The following is a 19,477-nucleotide window of genomic DNA, read 5'->3' as shown; positions in this document are numbered from 1 at the left end:
AAAGAAAAAGATGGCCGACACCACAAATAACTAATATCTGATCAAATATTCAGTTTGTCTAAAGAAATAAATAAGAATTTCCACTTTCTAATCAGCAGGGGGCTCTACTGAGCATTCAAATACAAAAAAGAGCTTAAACATCTGGCCAAAGAAGGAGGGATGAAGACTAGTTGTCACTTATCCTGCATCTGGATGTGCAATAAGCAGCAGGCAGTGATACGAAGGGAGAGAAAATAGTGCCAAGCGATTGTGAGGTCTGACTTTTTCCTGGGGTCCGTTTCACGTAGCAGGTTCAACCAACTCTGAGTCTATTCCTGATCTCTGAGTTGATCTACTCTGAGATAGAAAACTCTGAGTTTTCGGTTCCAGAAACGCTGATTTGAGTGAGGTTAATCAACTCTGAGTAAGTTCACCTTGAGTTTAGCGCGTGCACCACAACTTTAAAAAGCCAGCATCAATGGAGCCCCGATTCGACGAGTCACCTTGGCAACGGGGAAGAGGAGGGGCTACGTTTTTCACCAACCTCGAATTGGAAATCTTAATGCGCTCATACGGCGAGTTTCAATACGTTTTTAGAAATAAGTGCAACACCGTTGCAGCAGCAAAAGCGTAAGTTTAAATGTAGTCCTTTGCAATCACAATAATATTACAGGGAAACTGCTTGAATGGTAGCCCATTCATTTATTTCATTTAGGTGCAATCCCGCGGGGGAGAAGCGCTCTTGGCAGCAGTTTAATATGAAATATAAAAACATTGTTCAAACAGGTGAGACCTCGGCATGGAGGTACCTCATTTTGATCATGTTTTACACTGTAAAATAAATATTAAGTGGCTATTTGACTGTGCAGTTATTTTATTCCCAACATAATGCTGTTTTCACACACATAAACTATGTCTTCTCATCTATACCATCCATCCATCCATTATCTATACCGCTGAATCCGTCAGTCGGGTCGCGGGGGGGCTGGAGCCTATCCCAGCGGTCGATGGGCAAGAGGCGGGGTACACCCTGGACAGGCCGCCAGTCCATCACAGGGCCACATAGAGACAAACGAGACAAACAACCATACACACTCACAGTCACTCCGAAGGACAATTTAGAGTCATCATCTATATCATGTTCTGTTAAATAATTAAGCCTATTTAAACTAACACAGACTTCTACTGAGCCAACAGAAAGAAGGCAGATGCCCGTAAAACGGGGGGTGCCCAGCACCTCCACCTCTAACGGGAGGGCAGTGGCTGAGGGAATCCCCGAGGGAGTCCACCCCCAAGACACGAGTGCCTTTATAAAATATAATAGGCCTATATATGTCTTTTTTAAGCCTATTCATACAAATATTTATTTGTCTTTTATGTCTTTTTTTTCTTTTGTCCCAACACATTCTGATGGTGCCGCTCAAAAAGATAATTGTCTGTAAATGCAAAAATCTATGCGGGTCTGATAACCATCTCCGACGAATATTTATTTCTCTGCGCAATAATGCTGCACCTTCATCCACGGGATCGTTCTCAAAAGGACATGTTGGTGAAAAAAGTTGTCTCCTACTGTGCCTAATGGACTTCTAGAAGTAGAAGAACTCGCTCTGCTGACTGAATGAATGAGGAAATCAAATGGCGTGTGTGGCTGAAAGAGGGCGGAGACAGAAAGAAACTCGAGGTTTCTTGAATAAAACCTGGTCCCGACCAGGTTAGGTTCAGAGAGTCTGTTACTACGGTAACTGACCGTGAGGTTAAGTTACCTCTCTTTGTGAAACAGGCTAGAGTTACCCCTCTTTCTCGGGGTTGAGTTACCTCCCTTTGTGAAACGGAAAACTCAGGGTTTCCCTCATTTCAGGGTTAACCTACTCAGAGTTTTCACTAAACCTGCTACGTGAAACGGACCTCTGGAGAACGACTTTGTGATGCAAATGTATTACTCTTTTGAACGCATATAGTTTTGAGAAGCAAAACGCTTTATTTTTTAAACCCCAGACAACTAGCCGGACTACCTTCATCAACACCAAAACGAGGCTGGAACTCTGCTCACAGGACGCAGCAGGGGGTAAGAAGATGTTCATAAATGATGTTGCTGATATGGGATGTTATCCAGCTTCATGTCAAAAGAGGCGAACTATCCCTTTAAAGATTATTTTGGCTGGGATCTCACACCTGGAGCACCAAGAAACGAGTGTTGCGTTCAGGGAGCCGGCCTTTCTCACTGGACAGGATCATCTCCAGCATGTCTCCGTGGAGCTTCTCCATGACGACGAAAACGTGCCTGGGCGTTTCGAACATGCCCTCCAGCAGAACCACGCCGGCGTGGGTCAGATTCTGGGCGATAAAGCACAGCGCCGCGTGTTAGAAGCTGCAGGGAGCAATCAGAGGGACAAACCCTGAGCTGAGAGGGGGAGACACCTGCAGAATGGACACTTCGTTCCTCAGCTGTCTCTCCTGTTTGGTGGGGAAGCGCGTCTTGTCGATGACTTTGATGGCGACCGACCGGCCCGACGTCCTGTGCGTGCCTGAGAGACAGAAACTTTTCCAGTTGACTTCTTTTCTTCCTGCAGGCAGCGGCGTCAATTCAGCCAAAGCTAAGGTATGGCAAGGTCACTATAGTCACATGACTACAGTATCAATAAATCAATAAATAAACAATGATCACCACAAAAGTCTGCTATGTAGCTTATCTGTGTGCAAATGCAGTCTCTCACATAGCCGCTAACATAACAATGGACTCGTCTCCGTCTTCCTGTTAGCATTAGTATTAGCATTAGCATTAGCATTAGTGGCGGAGGTGCTTTAGTGGACAGACTCGTTAACTCATTGACGCCGGATGTTGCGTAGCGCAACATTGTCCCTAACGCCGGTTGTTGCGTAGCGCAACATTGTTCATTTATCATTATTTTCAAGACGCATGCAGCATGTAATGCACAATAATTGGTTCAAATACACATGAGGTGGGTGTTTTCGATTAGCCTGTTCTGCAATTGTGCGTTTGTAGCTAATTTGACAGCTCGGCTACAATGGCTGCGGTTAACGAGACATACTGTGACAGCGATGGAAGTGATGTGGAGTTGGAAGGGAATGATCAACAGAATTTATTAGAGGAAGAGAGGCAGTCCACTGGATTTCGCACCCGACGTCAACAAAAGTTTACTCGTACACCGGGGCTGAAGGTGCCAATATCTGAAGATGCAAGTCCTTTAGATGTGTTCTCGCATATTTTCACTGATGAAGTTTGGGATATGTTGGTGACACAGACAAACTTATATGCGGATCAGGCGCGCGGCCACACACCATCCAACTCGAAGTGGAGCCCCGTGTGTCAAAGCAGGAGATGAAATCTTTCATCGGTCTCTGCCTAACTTTTGGAATAATCAAACTACCAACTCGCCGGGATTACTGGAGGCAGAGCAAGCGGCTGTATCAGACAAATGTAGCCCGAGTGATGGCACGAGATCGTTTCGACATGATCTGGAGGTAATTATTTATTCTTGCGCTGCATTCTGACGACTTCTCATTCTTATTTGAGTGGCGTTGGCCTTATGTAAAAAAAAAAGAGAGCCCGGTGCGAATTACTGCAGTATGACAACTATGATGTTTTAGAAGTCGTGTCACTGAAGTATACAGTATAACTGCACAATGCAAGATATATTGCAGGTTTTTTTATCATTCATTATTATTGCTGATATTATGATTATGATTTAGTTATAGTATAGTAATAGTAGTATAATAAATAGCAGCATTGGGTATTATCCTGAATCATAAAGCAAAACTACATGAACCAAATGTCCAACATTGATAAAAAAAAAAAGTAATACAATCCAGCCAGCGAAAAAAAATTGAATTTTTCTTAGGTGTTTTCAATAAATTGTTTTTAGTTCAAAAAACCCTCAGGCATTGGGGACCTTTTCTAAAAACTGGCTTAGGCATTGAGCAGCCTTTTTTGCAGGTGCTTTAGGCGCCAATGGGTTAACAGCCTTCACTACCTGGTCCTCCTTCCTCCACCACTGGGGCAACACTGGACCCCTTTTTTGGTGATAAATAAATCTAAAGTTTTCTGTTTCCTTTTCATATTTTACATTAATTATGAAAGGGGGGGGGGGGGGCTGGGAGATACCACATTTCAAAAGGGGATACAAGTGTTGGGGAAGATGATACTTAGATAAATTGATTATGTTGTTCAGAATTTCATTTGTAGTTCATTTATATGTATTAAATAATAGAATAATCAATACAAATTGGCACAGAGTAATTCCATAAATTCATTTTCAAAAAAAAAGAAAAAAAGAAAACATTTACATTTTCCCCTGGAGCCAAGGTGTGGCAGCTGGCATACCCAATTGACGCCCATGCCTGCAGGAGAAAAAGCTCCAAGCGTTGGCGGTCTTCTTACCTCTGTAGACCACCCCAAACTGTCCTGAACCCAGAACCTCATCTGTGAAGATCTGATACACCAAGCTGATGTCCTGAAACACATTTACACCGTGCTGCACTGAGGAATGACCACACAAGCTCTCAGAAGGGTGCTCAGAACTTCAGGACTCACCACGCCGTCCCCGTCTCCGTCTTCATCTGTAATCAGGGAGATGTGGCTTCTTGGTTAAAAGAAATCTTACTTTTAAGTTGCTTTCTTTTTTTTAAGTTTCTATCAGAGATGAAGGCTGGTGTCCGCTCACCCTGCTGCTCCTCGCCGGGGCCTCTGCTGCTCAGCAGGGGCATCAGAGCCTGACAGATGGAGCCCTCCCAGGCTGCCCCCTCCGTGCCGGCCTGCACACAGAACACCAGCGAGGCCGTCACCAGCTCGAAGGAGTGGGCGCCGCCGCCTGGCAGCGAGGTCACGGAGAGCTGGGCGGGGCCTCGGACCTGCAGCACCTCAGACAGAGGGATCTCCTGCCCGAGAGGAGGAAGCGGAGGGAGTCAGAGACACACCACTGAAGTCTGGAAGCATTTTGAATAGGGCTGGGGGAGTTAACTTGTTAGTTATTTAACGCAATAAATATTTTACTTTATATCATATTTTATAATATAATTTTATAATATAATATATATATTTTATTTTATATTTTTATTCATGCATTAACGCGTTTTTTAATTTTTTAATTTAATTTTTTAATAGAATTTTTCGGGGCTTTTGTGCCTTTAATGGATAGGAAAGTTCAGAGAGACAGGAAGCAGGGAGCAGAGAGAGGGGGAACGACACGCAGCACAGGGCCGTCCGATGCAGAACTCGAACCGGGGCCAGCTGCAGCGAGGACTATAGCCTCTGTACATGGGGCGCCTGCTCAACCCACTACGCCACGGACCCCCCCTGTTTTATTATTTATTTTATTATTGTAAAAGTCTGTTGCACACAGACTTTTATTTTGTAAAAGTCTGTTGCACACAGACTTTTATTTTGTAAAAGTCTGTTGCTCACAGGTTTTTATTTTGTAAAAGTCTGTTGCTCATAGGCTTTTATTTTATTAAAAGTCTGTTGCTCACAGGCTTTTATTTTGTAAAAGTCTGTTGCTGTCTGCTGTGGAACAGGAAAAGAAAGTAATCGGCGGATCCACCAAACATGGAGAAGGGTACGGAACTTTTACTCGGCCTTTTTCATTTTAAAGTTCTTCCAGACGGCGGAGTCGACAGAACCAAAGTCATCTGTAAACACTGCCAAGTTGAATTGTCTTCTCAGCGTAGTAGTTCCAGTCTAAAATATCACTTAAAGGCAAAACACACAACTGATAGCAGCAAGTCATTCAAGGAAACAGACAGTGGAGCGAGGCTTCTACATAAAAACTACAGAAAGATGCTGATGTTAAAAGTGTGTTTGCACAACAAATGTTATGGCACTTTCATTCATATGGCAGCACATTTAAAATAAAGCTAAATGCTAAAAGCTATACACTACTTTTGGATTCATTTTTGGATTTTACATACAAATGCGATTAATCGTGATTAATCAGGGAAATCATGTGATTAATTAGATTAAAAAATTGTATTGTTTCCAATCCAAATAAACTGTATTTCATTCCTAAAATTAACATAGACCCATATATATATATATGTAATTAATTGGTTTATGTGAAAAATGTAAAATAAACAAAATAAAATAAAAATCTGTGCAGTCATCTACGTGTATTTGTTTACGTCACGTGACTCCAGTTGATTGACGGGTGAATGGACGGCGTTAATGGGAAAAGCAAAGGTAATAATGTGGAGTCATCATGGATCATCATTATGGTGAAAGACCAAAGAAGCCATCAGTTTCCCAGTTTAGAAAGAGAAGAAGAGAAGAAGAGGAGAAACGGGCAAAAGATAAAGGATGCAGATTTCAACGAGTGATGTAGGCTATAGGCTATTTGTTAGCCTCTTGCTAATATGTTGCTATTAGCCACGGCTGTATTTGATTTTTAGTTTTGCTGAACTAGAATTAGAATTGAGGCATCATATCATGCAACTAATTTCACCCAAAGGCAACCTGGTCTAGTTTGTGTTTGCAGCACAACAAGAAGTCCTGACTGTGTTTTTTTTTTATTGTTATGAGCTATATGCTAAATTAAACAACTTAAATAACTTCTAATATACATTGACATGGTATTTTGTAAGCTACATGTGGTATCTTTTTGTACCTTTTTGTATTTAAGATTATATATAATAAAATAATACAAATAATATAATATGTTGTTGTTTTGGTGCCGGGGTAAGTCTTTTTTTTGTGGGGAGGGGACATGGAATGGTTCGCCCAGGGCGTAAATCTAGCCATTATACCTTGTAGTACTTGGGGCTGCTCTCGTTCTGGTACAGAGTGATGCTCTTCCAGTCCAAGATCCAGTAATGCCTTTTCCTCTGGGAGTAGAAACAACAAATAAATGATAAAGTCCAAACACGAGGGCTGCCGCCTGCTTTTGGGAGGAGTGTTTCTCACCAGCGTGTCGGTGCTGGTGTGGTGCAGCAGCCATCCCTCTCTCAGGACCCCGCCTGGTCTCCTCTTAGTGTGGTGCACCGACTGGACGACCCTCATCAGGGGGATGTTGCTGCTGAAGCACGGGCTGATGGAGGGGAGAGGAACCAAAGACATTGGAGAAGAAGAAGGCTGTGTTCAAAACCGCATACTTCTCCTACTACTCATACTAACTTTTTTAGTTAGTATGCGAGTTTGAGTAAGCGAGAAGTTCCCGGATGCATACTAGATTCTCCGAAATGTTGGGTATGCATCATGAGGTTACTACTCATACTGAAACTAGCCAAGATGCAACGTAACGTGACGTCGCCGATCGTCATTTCCTGTCAAAATGGCAGTTTCAAGCTAGCTACAACGAGGGTAGGTTCACTTCCTGTTTTCAAAACAAAAGCACCAATTGTATCGTAATGGCTTTCCCTATGATAAAAGGCAACGGGTGTTTTATTTTGTGAAAATAACCGGAAGTGCGTTGCTCACTACGGCTAGCTTTAGTAGCGCCAAATTCGTCGGAACAAAATGGTAAATAGTCGTTATTTTGTCAGGTTTTCAACACGTTGGGGATCTAAACGACTACTTTCTCGCCTGAAAATGTTTCAAATGTTGCTAAAGTTTACAGAGTTTAGAGCTTAAGCGTAATCAGCTTCAGGCCGGCTGATTTCGGCTCGGGCAGGAGCAAAATGCATTGTGGGTAAACGCTCTGCATACTGTCTGATCGATGAGTATGTAGTATGCGGTATGCAGTATGCAGTATGTATTATGTAGTATGCAGTATACAGTATGCAGTATGTAGTATGCAGTATGTAGTATGCAGTATGCAGTATGCAGTATGCAGTATGTAGTATGCGGTATGCAGTATGCAGTATGCGGTATACAGTATGCAGTATGTAGTATGTAGTATGTAGTATGCGGTATGTAGTATGTAGTATGCAGTATGTAGTATGCAGTATGCAGTATGTAGTATGCAGTATGTAGTATGCAGTATGCAGTATGCAGTATGCAGTATGTAGTATGCAGTATGTAGTATGCAGTATGCAGTATGTAGTATGCAGTATGTAGTATGCAGTATGTAGTATGTAGTATGCAGTATGTAGTATGTAGTATGTTGTATATAGTATGCAGTATGTAGTATGCAGTATGCAGTATGTAGTATGCAGTGTGTAGTATGCAGTATGCAGTATGCAGTATGCAGTATGTAGTATGCAGTATGTAGTATGCAGTATGTAGTATGCAGTATGTAGTATGTAGTATGCAGTATGTAGTATATAGTATGCAGTATGTAGTATGCAGTATGCAGTATGCAGTATGTAGTATGCAGTATGTAGTATGCAGTATGCAGTATGTAATATGTAATATGTAGTATGCAGTATGTAGTATGTAGTATGCAGTATGTAATATGTAATATGTAGTATGCATTATGCAGTATGTAGTAGGTAGTATGTAATATGTAATATGTAGTATGCAGTATGTAGTATGTAGTATGCAGTATGTAGTATGCAGTATGCAGTATGTAGTATGCAGTATGCAGTAAGTAGTATGCAGTATGCAGTATGCAGTAAGTAGTATGCAGTATGCAGTATGCAGTAAGTAGTATGCAGTATGCAGTATGTAGTATGCAGTATGTAATATGTAATATGTAGTATGCAGTATGTAATATGTAATATGTAGTATGCAGTATGCAGTATGTAGTATGCAGTATGTAGTATGTAGTATGCAGTAAGTAGTATGTAGTATGCAGTATGTAGTATGCAGTATGCAGTATGTAGTATGCAGTAAGTAGTATGCAGTATGCAGTATGCAGTAAGTAGTATGTAGTATGCAGTATGCAGTATGTAGTATGCAGTATGCAGTAAGTAGTATGCAGTATGCAGTAAGTAGTATGTAGTATGCATTATGTAGTATGCAGTATGTAGTATGTAGTATGTAGTATGTAGTATGCATTATGTAGTATGTAGTATGCAGTATGTAGTATGTAGTATGCAGTATGTAGTATGCAGTATGCAGTAAGTAGTATGCAGTATGCAGTATGCAGTAAGTAGTATGCAGTATGCAGTATGCAGTAAGTAGTATGTAGTATGCATTATGTAGTATGTAGTATGCGGTTTCGAACACAGCTGAAGACTCTCACTGTGAGAGCTGCTGCTGCCTGTAGGTGGCAGTGTGGACCCAGAGCTCACCGACCACAAAATAAAACAGCATCAGCTCAGATTCAAACAGGTGAACAAAGAGGGCGGTGAAGTCATGAATCTTGTAGATTTGCAACGAGACTCCAGAAGTAGGTAAAAGAAATGCTAAACTGTTCGGTTCTAAAACCCTAAAAGGGTACTAAAACAACGAGAAAGTGAAAGAGTTCAATGAAAAGGAATAGATACGCAAATAGAATTCAATTAGAGACGAGATAAAGAGTCAAAATAAACCAAAAAGGAGGGAATGACATCATCAGAATAAGGTCTGACCTCATGGGCTCCGGCAGCTGCTCCACCTCGCTGGTGTCGGTCAGTGAATCGCTGTCAGTGGACATCTCGTCGTCGCCGGAGGAGTCTCCGGCCGTGCTGGGGAGCTCCGGGTCATCATCCTCCAGGTCGAGCAGGCAGCTGGGATCGGCTGCTGGGGAGTCTGAAAAAGTGACATCATCACAGCCCCTTTACAGCCAGGTAAAACAGACTCTCAGGTGTTCACCAGGTGCGCCTATGCAGCCCAGAACAAAACATCCAATGAGATAGAATCATGTGGACTCTGATTCGTCCTCCTCAGAGCCAGAGTCGGGCTTTCAAAGACACACGAGCAGAGGAACAGAGGTGCTCACCGTCCCCGTTCACCGCTCTCCTTTCGCCTGGACAGTCTCTGGAGACCAACGGCTCACAGCGCCGGTGGCAGTTTAACCGACAGTCTGAGGAAGCAAAGGCAGACGGGACCTTTTAAACTATAACCAGGGAGTTGTTTTAGAAGAGGAGAGTATTTAGCCTTTAAGTCACAGGCTGCTTTAGGGGAATTTAACCCTCATACCTGATTTAAAACACAACTTGTTTAAATGGATGTCTATGGGAGCCGTTTCTGTAATCTGCCATTGCAGAAAAACTAAAACGCTAATAAAACTGATGTTGTAGCTCATCAATGACATATCCCAGACGTAATAAACCCCCCATAGAATATTTCACTTTGCACTGCATACATTGAAAATACAGCAGTTTTTGTGTTTGTTTTTTAACAGAAATTGGTGTTTACCTCATATACACTGGTATTTAAAGGGTTAATTTTTTTTTAAATAATTGAAAACTTGTTGGTTATGAACTGAAGTGGAAGAAAAGATTTATGAAAAAAAAAAGTAGAAAAAAATATTAATATATGGTATTTTGGGGATCATTTTAGAAGGGGACCAAAATGTCCCTTTTCAGAAATTAAGTTTTTTTTTTTGTTTGTTTGTTTGTTTGTTTTTTATAAATCGGGCATAACAAAAAAATTAAAAATCCCTAAAAATCAATGTTGTTGCTAATCATTGACATATCCCAGACCATAATTATCCCTACTCAATAATTCCACTTTGCATTTTATATTTTGAAAATACTGGCACCTAAAGGCTTAAAATTTGGGCTAAAAAGTTCAAATTGGCATCTAAAGGGTTAATGTTTTTGAAAATAATTGAAAACTTGGTAGTTATGATCAGACCTGAAGTGAAATAAAAGATTTTTTTTTTAAATAGTGGAAAAAATATTAATATATGGTATTTTTAGGTTGTTTTAAAAAGGGGACAAAAAATGTCCCTTTTCAGAAATTAAGGAGTTTTTTTCCCACACAATGAAAAATTGCATTGTATATGATGTGTGTTTGAAATTCGAAAAAATAGTCAAAAATGCACAACTGGACCAAATATGATGAGTATCACTATCTACAGTGTGAAATTAGAGGAGAAAGTACACCCCAAGTGGACAAAAATGTCCCCTATCAGGGATTAGGTTTAAGGGCTAATTTATTAAAAATGACATGTCAATATGTGCCATATGTGAGGGATCTGCTTTCATGCCTGAACGAGAAGACGTTCCTGTCAAATAAACAACTTATTTTCATCTCCAGCTCTCTTCCTAAGGGTGAAGGAAGGATGGTAGGATGGGATGTTTAGGACCAAACTGTTACACAGAGGCTCTCTCATATGTGCCATGTTAAAGATAATGTGGAATATTACTTCATCATCAAGGTCTTTAATTAATAAAAGGAAAGAAAACATGTTAAATGTTAGATGTACATGAATCACAGTTGGTAAAACTGGATGATGATGCAGCGTTGCTATGGAAGTTGTGGCTCCAGGGAAGTGCTGGAGGGAATCAGAGGGAACAGAGTGCTGATACGTGCACATTTTCCTCATAAGGCCACTGTTACTTGTTACTTTTCATTCTTCACGTACAACAGCAGATACAGATTTAGCTACATCAGCTGTTTTTACAACCTAACCTACGCAGGAGTACATTTCCACTAAGATTTAGGCTGTGTTCGAAACCGCATACTTCTCCTACTACTCCTACTACTCATACTGACTTTTTCCCCCGGATGCATACTAGATTCTCCGAAATGTTGGGTATGCATCATGAGGTTACTACTCATACTCAAACTACCCAAGATGCAACGTAACGTGACGTCGCCGATCGTCATTTCCTGTCAAAACGGCAGTTTCAAGCTAGCTACAACGAGGGTAGGTTCACTTCCTGTTTTCAAAACAAAAGCACCAATTGTATCGTAATGGCTTTCCCTATGATAAAAGGCAACGGGTATTTTATTTTGTGAAAAAATAACCGGAAGTGCGTTGCTCACTGCGGCTAGCTTTAGTAGCGACGAATCCGTGGGAACAAAATTGTAAATAGCCGGTATTTTGTCAGGTTTTCAACACGTTGGGGATCTAAACGACTACTTTCTCGCCTGAAAATGTTTCAAATGTTGCTAAAGTTTACAGAGTTTAGAGCTTAAGCGAAATCATACTCATCTGCATACTCATCTGATCGATGAGTATGCAGAATGGAAGTATGCGGTTTCGAACACAGCCTTGGACTGTTTGTTTCCTTTCTCTCTCACTCTGAACTCCAGGGTTTCTCTACTGTCAGCAGCCACTTTGCCTTCTTTCTTTTAGCTTTTGCATTTGCTTTAGAGGGCCTCTCTCCAGCCTCCTCACCTGAGCACTGCAGGCCCTGCCTGAAGAGCCCTTTGAGCAGCCGGTGGCAGTACTGGCACACGGTGGGTTTGGTGTAGCTGTGGATGTGGAAGGTGTGAGGGACCTGAGCTGTGCTCCCGTCCCCGTCTCTCAGCCAGACCGGAGCCTCGGCCCACGATGGAGGCCTGGACGAGGGCTTGGTCATGCTGATCTGGTGAGGGCAGACGGTAAAAGCCTTCAGTGGTGTGTGTAACACATAAAACAAATAGGTTTGGGCGCTCTGGGTTGTTTGCTCACCTCCTCTAGACTGCCTCCTGCCATATTGGACAGCGAGTGCGTCCGTGGTCGTCGCGGTGGAAACAGGGAGAGGCTGGTGCTAACTTGGCGCCGTGCTCGACTGCAGTCATTGGGCAGCTGCAGAGCACAGCGCTTATGGAAGTCTAACCCGCAACCTGCAGGGAGGAAGAGGAGGGCAGAGAGCTGCTGAGATTTATGGAACAAGCCTTTAAAACACCCGTGCATCACTGTGAGAAATCTCAGGGCAGCTTTACCATCACATTTTAACCCCTGTCGCACCAGCCCCCACAGCATCTCTCCACAGTGGTGACAGAAGGTGGGAGTCCGGTATGAGTGGACCACCAGGGAGTGTGGACGAATCTTCATCTCAGTCACAGAAGCAGATCCTGAGGCAGACCCAAAGCAAGAGACAGATTACACCTCCGCCGTCAGATCAGGTGTGCTAAACGAGTGCTAAAGTGCCCTCTTGGGAGCCAAAATGTGTGCTAAAGTGCCCTCTCTGAGCCAAAATGTGTGCTAAAGTGCCCTCTTGGGAGCCAAAATGTGTGCTATTATAGTGCCCTCTTGGGAGCCAAAATGTGTGCTATTATAGTGCCCTCTTGGGAGCCAAAATGTGTGCTATTATAGTGCCCTCTTGGGAGCCAAAATGTGCTAAACTGCCTTCTTGGGAGCCAAAACGTGCTAAACTGCCTTCTCGGGAGCCAAAACGTGCTAAACTGCCCTCTTGGGAGCCAAAATGTGTGCTAAAGTGCCCTCTTTGAGCCAAAACGTGCTAAACTGCCTTCTTGGGAGCCAAAACGTGCTAAACTGCCCTCTTGGGAGCCAAAATGTGTGCTAAAGTGCCCTCTTGGGAGCCAAAACGTGCTAAACTGCCTTCTTGGGAGCCAAAACGTGCTAAACTGCCTTCTCGGGAGCCAAAACGTGCTAAACTGCCTTCTCGGGAGCCAAAACGTGCTAAACTGCCCTCTTGGGAGCCAAAACGTGCTAAACTGCCCTCTTGGGAGCCAAAACGTGCTAAACTGCCTTCTTGGGAGCCAAAACGTGCTAAACTGCCCTCTTGGGAGCCGAAACATGTGCTAAAGTGCCCTCTTGGGAGCCAAAACATGTGCTAAACTGCCCTCTGGGGAGCCAAAACATGCTAAACTGCCCTCTTGGGAGCCAAAGTGTGCTAAAGTGCCCACTGGGGAGCCAAACGTGCTAAACTGCCCTCTCTGGAGCCAAAGCGTGTGCTAAACTGCCTTCTTGGGAGCCAAAAACATGCTAAACTGCCCTCTCTGGAGCCAAAACGTGTGCTAAAGTGCCCTCTCGGGAGCCAAAGCGTGTGCTAAACTGCCTTCTTGGGTGCCAAAACGTGCTAAACTGCCCTCTTGGGAGCCAAAACGTGCTAAACTGCCCTCTTGGGAGCCAAAAACATGCTAAACTGCCCTAGCCAAAACGTGCTAAACTGCCCTCTTGGGAGCCAAAACGTGTGCTAAAGTGCCCTCTTGGGTGCCAAAACGTGCTAAACTGCCCTCTTGGGAGCCAAAACACGTGCTAAAGTGGCCCCCGGGGATCCAAAACGTGCTAAACTGCCCTCTCTTGAGCCCAAATGTGTGCTAAAGTGCCCTCTCGGGAGCCAAAACGTGCTAAACTGCCTTCTTGGGAGCCAAAACGTGCTAAACTGCCCTCTTGGGAGCCAAAACGTGTGCAAAACTGCCCTCTGGGGAGCCAAAACATGCTAAAGTGCCCTCTGGGGAGCCAAAACATGCTAAAGTGCCCTCTGGGGAGCCAAAGTGTGCTAAAGTGCCCACTGGGGAGCCAAACGTGCTAAACTGCCCTCTCTGGAGCCAAAACGTGTGCTAAAGTGCTCTCTCGGGAGCCAAAATGTGTGCTAAAGTGCCCTCTCGGGAGCCAAAACGTGTGCCTAAACTGCCCTCTGGGGAGCCAAAACATGCTAAACTGCCCTCTTGGGAGCCAAAACGTGTGCTAAAGTGCCCTCTGGGCAGCCAAAACATGCTAAACTGCCCTCTCTGAGCCAAAACGTATGCTAAAGTGCCCTCTTGGGAGCCAAAACACGTGCTAAAGTGCCTTCTTGGGAGCCAAAAACATGCTAAACTGCCCTAGCCATAACGTGCTAAACTGCCCTCTTGGGAGCCAGAACGTGTGCTAAAGTGCCCTCTTGGGTGCCAAAACGTGCTAAACTGCCCTCTTGGGAGCCAAAACACGTGCTAAAGTGCCCTCTTGGGAGCCAAAACACGTGCTAAAGTGCCCTCTGGGAAGCCAAAACTTGCTAAACTGCCCTCTCTTGAGCCAAAATGTGTGCTAAAGTGCCCTCTCGGGAGCCAAAACGTGTGCTAAACTGCCTTCTTGGGAGCCAAAACGTGCTAAGCTGCCCTCTTGGGAGCCGAAACGTGTGCTAAACTGCCCTCTGGGGAGCCAAAACATGCTAAACTGCCCTCTTGGGAGCCAAAGTGTGCTAAAGTGCCCACTGGGGAGCCAAACGTGCTAAACTGCCCTCTCTGGAGCCAAAACGTGTGCTAAAGTGCTCTCTCGGGAGCCAAAATGTGTGCTAAAGTGCCCTCTCGGGAGCCAAAACGTGTGCCTAAACTGCCCTCTGGGGAGCCGAAACATGCTAAACTGCCCTCTTGGGAGCCAAAACGTGTGCTAAAGTGCCCTCTGGGCAGCCAAAACATGCTAAACTGCCCTCTCTGAGCCAAAACGTATGCTAAACTGCCCTCTCTTGAGCCAAAATGTGTGCTAAAGTGCCCTCTTGGGAGCCAAAACACGTGCTAAAGTGCCTTCTTGGGAGCCAAAAACATGCTAAACTGCCCTAGCCATAACGTGCTAAACTGCCCTCTTGGGAGCCAGAACATGTGCTAAAGTGCCCTCTTGGGTGCCAAAACGTGCTAAAGTGCCCTCTTGGGAGCCAAAACACGTGCTAAAGTGCCCTCTGGGAAGCCAAAACTTGCTAAACTGCCCTCTCTTGAGCCAAAATGTGTGCTAAAGTGCCCTCTCGGGAGCCAAAACGTGTGCTAAACTGCCTTCTTGGGAGCCAAAACGTGTGCAAAACTGCCCTCTGGGGAGCCAAAACATGCTAAAGTGCCCTCTGGGGAGCCAAAACATGCTAAAGTGCCCTCTTGGGAGCCAAAGTGTGCTAAAGTGCCCACTGGGGAGCCAAACGTGCTAAACTGCCCTCTCTGGAGCCAAAACGTGTGCTAAAGTGCTCTCTCGGGAGCCAAAATGTGTGCTAAAGTGCCCTCTCTGGAGCCAAAACGTGTGCCTAAACTGCCCTCTGGGGAGCCAAAACATGCTAAACTGCCCTCTTGGGAGCCAAAACGTGTGCTAAAGTGCCCTCTGGGCAGCCAAAACATGCTAAACTGCCCTCTCTGAGCCAAAACGTATGCTAAAGTGCCCTCTTGGGAGCCAAAACATGTGCTAAAGTGCCTTCTTGGGAGCCAAAAACATGCTAAACTGCCCTAGCCATAACGTGCTAAACTGCCCTCTTGGGAGCCAGAACGTGTGCTAAAGTGCCCTCTTGGGTGCCAAAACGTGCTAAACTGCCCTCTTGGGAGCCAAAACACGTGCTAAAGTGCCCTCTTGGGAGCCAGAACGTGTGCTAAAGTGCCCTCTTGGGTGCCAAAACGTGCTAAACTGCCCTCTTGGGAGCCAAAACACGTGCTAAAGTGCCCTCTGGGAAGCCAAAACTTGCTAAACTGCCCTCTCTTGAGCCAAAATGTGTGCTAAAGTGCCCTCTCGGGAGCCAAAACGTGTGCTAAACTGCCTTCTTGGGAGCCAAAACGTGCTAAGCTGCCCTCTTGGGAGCCGAAACGTGTGCTAAACTGCCCTCTGGGGAGCCAAAACATGCTAAACTGCCCTCTTGGGAGCCAAAGTGTGCTAAAGTGCCCACTGGGGAGCCAAACGTGCTAAACTGCCCTCTCTGGAGCCAAAACGTGTGCTAAAGTGCTCTCTCGGGAGCCAAAATGTGTGCTAAAGTGCCCTCTCGGGAGCCAAAACGTGTGCCTAAACTGCCCTCTGGGGAGCCAAAACATGCTAAACTGCCCTCTTGGGAGCCAAAACGTGTGCTAAAGTGCCCTCTGGGCAGCCAAAACATGCTAAACTGCCCTCTCTGAGCCAAAACGTATGCTAAAGTGCCCTCTTGGGAGCCAAAACACGTGCTAAAGTGCCTTCTTGGGAGCCAAAAACATGCTAAACTGCCCTAGCCATAACGTGCTAAACTGCCCTCTTGGGAGCCAGAACGTGTGCTAAAGTGCCCTCTTGGGTGCCAAAACGTGCTAAAGTGCCCTCTTGGGAGCCAAAACACGTGCTAAAGTGCCCTCTTGGGAGCCAAAACACGTGCTAAAGTGCCCTCTGGGAAGCCAAAACTTGCTAAACTGCCCTCTCTTGAGCCAAAATGTGTGCTAAAGTGCCCTCTCGGGAGCCAAAACGTGTGCTAAACTGCCTTCTTGGGAGCCAAAAACATGCTAAACTGCCCTAGCCATAACGTGCTAAACTGCCCTCTTGGGAGCCAAAACGTGTGCTAAAGTGCCCTCTTGGGTGCCAAAACGTGCTAAACTGCCCTCTTGGGAGCCAAAACACGTGCTAAACTGCCCTCTTGGGCGCCAAAACGTGTGCTAAAGTGCCCTCTGAGGAGCCAAAACGTGCTAAACTGTCCTCTTGGGAGCCATAACGTGCTAAACTGCATTCTTGGGAGCCAAAATGTGTGCTAAAGTGCCCTCTGAGGAGCCAAAACGTGCTAAACTGTCTTCTTGGGAGCCAAAACGTGCTAAACTGCTCTCTCTTGAGCCAAAACGTGTGCTAAAGTGCCTTCTTGGGAACCAAAACGTGTGCTAAAGTGCCCTCTGGGAAGCCAAAACGTGTGCTAAACTGCCCTCGGGAGCCAAAACATGCTAAACTGCCCTCTTGGGAGCCAAAACGTGTGCTAAAGTGCCCACTGGGGAGCCAAACGTGCTAAACTGCCCTCTCTGGAGCCAAAGCGTGTGCTAAAGTGCCCTCTCTGGAGCCAAAACGTGTGCTAAAGTGCCCTCTTGGGAGCCAAAACGTGTGCTAAAGTGCCCTCTGGGGAGCCAAAACATGCTAAACTGCCCTCTTGGGAGCCAAAACGTGTGCTAAAGTGCCCTCTTGGGAGCCAAAACATGCTAAACTGCCCTCTTGGGAGCCAAAATGTGTGCTAAAGTGCCCTCTCGGGAGCCAAAACGTGTGCTAAACTGCCTTCTTGGGAGCCAAAAACATGCTAAACTGCCCTAGCCAAAACGTGCTAAACTGCCCTCTTGGGAGCCAAAAAGTGTGCTAAAGTGCCCTCTTGGGTGCCAAAACGTGCTAAACTGCCCTCTTGGGAGCCAAAACACGTGCTAAAGTGCCCTCTGGGGAGCCAAAACGTGCTAAACTGCTCTCTCTTGAGCCAAAACGTGTGCTAAAGTGCCTTCTTGGGAGCCAAAACATGTGCCAAAGTGCCCTCTGGGAAGCCAAAACGTGCTAAACTGCCCTCTCTTGAGCCCAAATGTGTGCTAAAGTGCTCTCTCGGGAGCCAAAACGTGCGCTAAACTGCCTTCTTGGGAGCCAAAACACATGCTAAACTGCCCTCTTGGGAGCCAAAATGTGTGCTAAAGTGTCCTCTGGGAAGCCAAAACGTGCTAAACTGTCCTCTTGGGAGCCAAAACGTGCTAAACTGCCTTCTTGGGAGCCAAAACGTGCTAAACTGCCCTCTTGGGCGCCAAAACGTGTGCTAAAGTGCCCTCTGAGGAGCCTAAAACGTGCTAAACTGTCCTCTTGGGAGCCATAACGTGCTAAACTGCATTCTTGGGAGCCAAAATGTGTGCTAAAGTGCCCTCTGAGGAGCCAAAACGTGCTAAACTGTCTTCTTGGGAGCCAAAACGTGCTAAACTGCTCTCTCTTGAGCCAAAACGTGTGCTAAAGTGCCTTCTTGGGAACCAAAACGTGTGCTAAAGTGCCCTCTGGGAAGCCAAAACGTGTGCTAAACTGCCCTCGGGAGCCAAAACATGCTAAACTGCCCTCTTGGGAGCCAAAACGTGTGCTAAAGTGCCCACTGGGGAGCCAAACGTGCTAAACTGCCCTCTCTGGAGCCAAAGCGTGTGCTAAAGTGCCCTCTCGGGAGCCAAAGCGTGTGCTAAAGTGCCCTCTCTGGAGCCAAAACGTGTGCTAAAGTGCCCTCTTGGGAGCCAAAACGTGTGCTAAAGTGCCCTCTGGGGAGCCAAAACATGCTAAACTGCCCTCTTGGGAGCCAAAACGTGTGCTAAAGTGCCCTCTTGGGAGCCAAAACATGCTAAACTGCCCTCTTGGGAGCCAAAATGTGTGCTAAAGTGCCCTCTCGGGAGCCAAAACGTGTGCTAAACTGCCTTCTTGGGAGCCAAAAACATGCTAAACTGCCCTAGCCAAAACGTGCTAAACTGCCCTCTTGGGAGCCAAAAAGTGTGCTAAAGTGCCCTCTTGGGTGCCAAAACGTGCTAAACTGCCCTCTTGGGAGCCAAAACACGTGCTAAAGTGCCCTCTGGGGAGCCAAAACGTGCTAAACTGCTCTCTCTTGAGCCAAAACGTGTGCTAAAGTGCCTTCTTGGGAGCCAAAACATGTGCCAAAGTGCCCTCTGGGAAGCCAAAACGTGCTAAACTGCCCTCTCTTGAGCCCAAATGTGTGCTAAAGTGCTCTCTCGGGAGCCAAAACGTGCGCTAAACTGCCTTCTTGGGAGCCAAAACACATGCTAAACTGCCCTCTTGGGAGCCAAAATGTGTGCTAAAGTGTCCTCTGGGAAGCCAAAACGTGCTAAACTGTCCTCTTGGGAGCCAAAACGTGCTAAACTGCCTTCTTGGGAGCCAAAACGTGCTAAACTGCCCTCTTGGGCGCCAAAACGTGTGCTAAAGTGCCCTCTGAGGAGCCAAAACGTGCTAAACTGTCCTCTTGGGAGCCATAACGTGCTAAACTGCATTCTTGGGAGCCAAAATGTGTGCTAAAGTGCCCTCTGAGGAGCCAAAACGTGCTAAACTGTCTTCTTGGGAGCCAAAACGTGCTAAACTGCTCTCTCTTGAGCCAAAACGTGTGCTAAAGTGCCTTCTTGGGAACCAAAACGTGTGCTAAAGTGCCCTCTGGGAAGCCAAAACGTGTGCTA

General features: G+C 45.5%; 1 protein-coding gene across 2 annotated transcripts in view; it reads right to left on the bottom strand.

The window, feature by feature from the left end:
• Positions 1 to 19,477, bottom strand: part of prkd4 (protein kinase D4) — a 29,626-nt gene that overhangs the window by 4,704 nt on the left and 5,445 nt on the right. For both annotated transcript variants that reach the window (XM_075451382.1, XM_075451383.1), the window contains 12 exons: positions 12,614 to 12,745; positions 12,360 to 12,514; positions 12,084 to 12,273; positions 9,732 to 9,815; positions 9,382 to 9,541; positions 6,893 to 7,016; positions 6,736 to 6,813; positions 4,662 to 4,875; positions 4,532 to 4,557; positions 4,379 to 4,451; positions 2,398 to 2,504; positions 2,152 to 2,313 (listed from right to left, as the gene is read on the bottom strand). In XM_075451382.1, coding sequence (XP_075307497.1) covers positions 2,152 to 2,313; positions 2,398 to 2,504; positions 4,379 to 4,451; positions 4,532 to 4,557; positions 4,662 to 4,875; positions 6,736 to 6,813; positions 6,893 to 7,016; positions 9,382 to 9,541; positions 9,732 to 9,815; positions 12,084 to 12,273; positions 12,360 to 12,514; positions 12,614 to 12,745 — 1,505 coding nt within the window. The remainder of the gene's footprint in view (positions 1 to 2,151; positions 2,314 to 2,397; positions 2,505 to 4,378; positions 4,452 to 4,531; positions 4,558 to 4,661; positions 4,876 to 6,735; positions 6,814 to 6,892; positions 7,017 to 9,381; positions 9,542 to 9,731; positions 9,816 to 12,083; positions 12,274 to 12,359; positions 12,515 to 12,613; positions 12,746 to 19,477) is intronic.

The sequence above is a fragment of the Odontesthes bonariensis genome, chromosome 19 (genome assembly GCF_027942865.1).
Source record: "Odontesthes bonariensis isolate fOdoBon6 chromosome 19, fOdoBon6.hap1, whole genome shotgun sequence".
NCBI lineage: Eukaryota > Metazoa > Chordata > Actinopteri > Atheriniformes > Atherinopsidae > Odontesthes > Odontesthes bonariensis.
The sequence above is the reverse complement of the archived record's forward strand: the minus strand, read 5'-3'. Positions and strand labels throughout refer to the sequence as shown.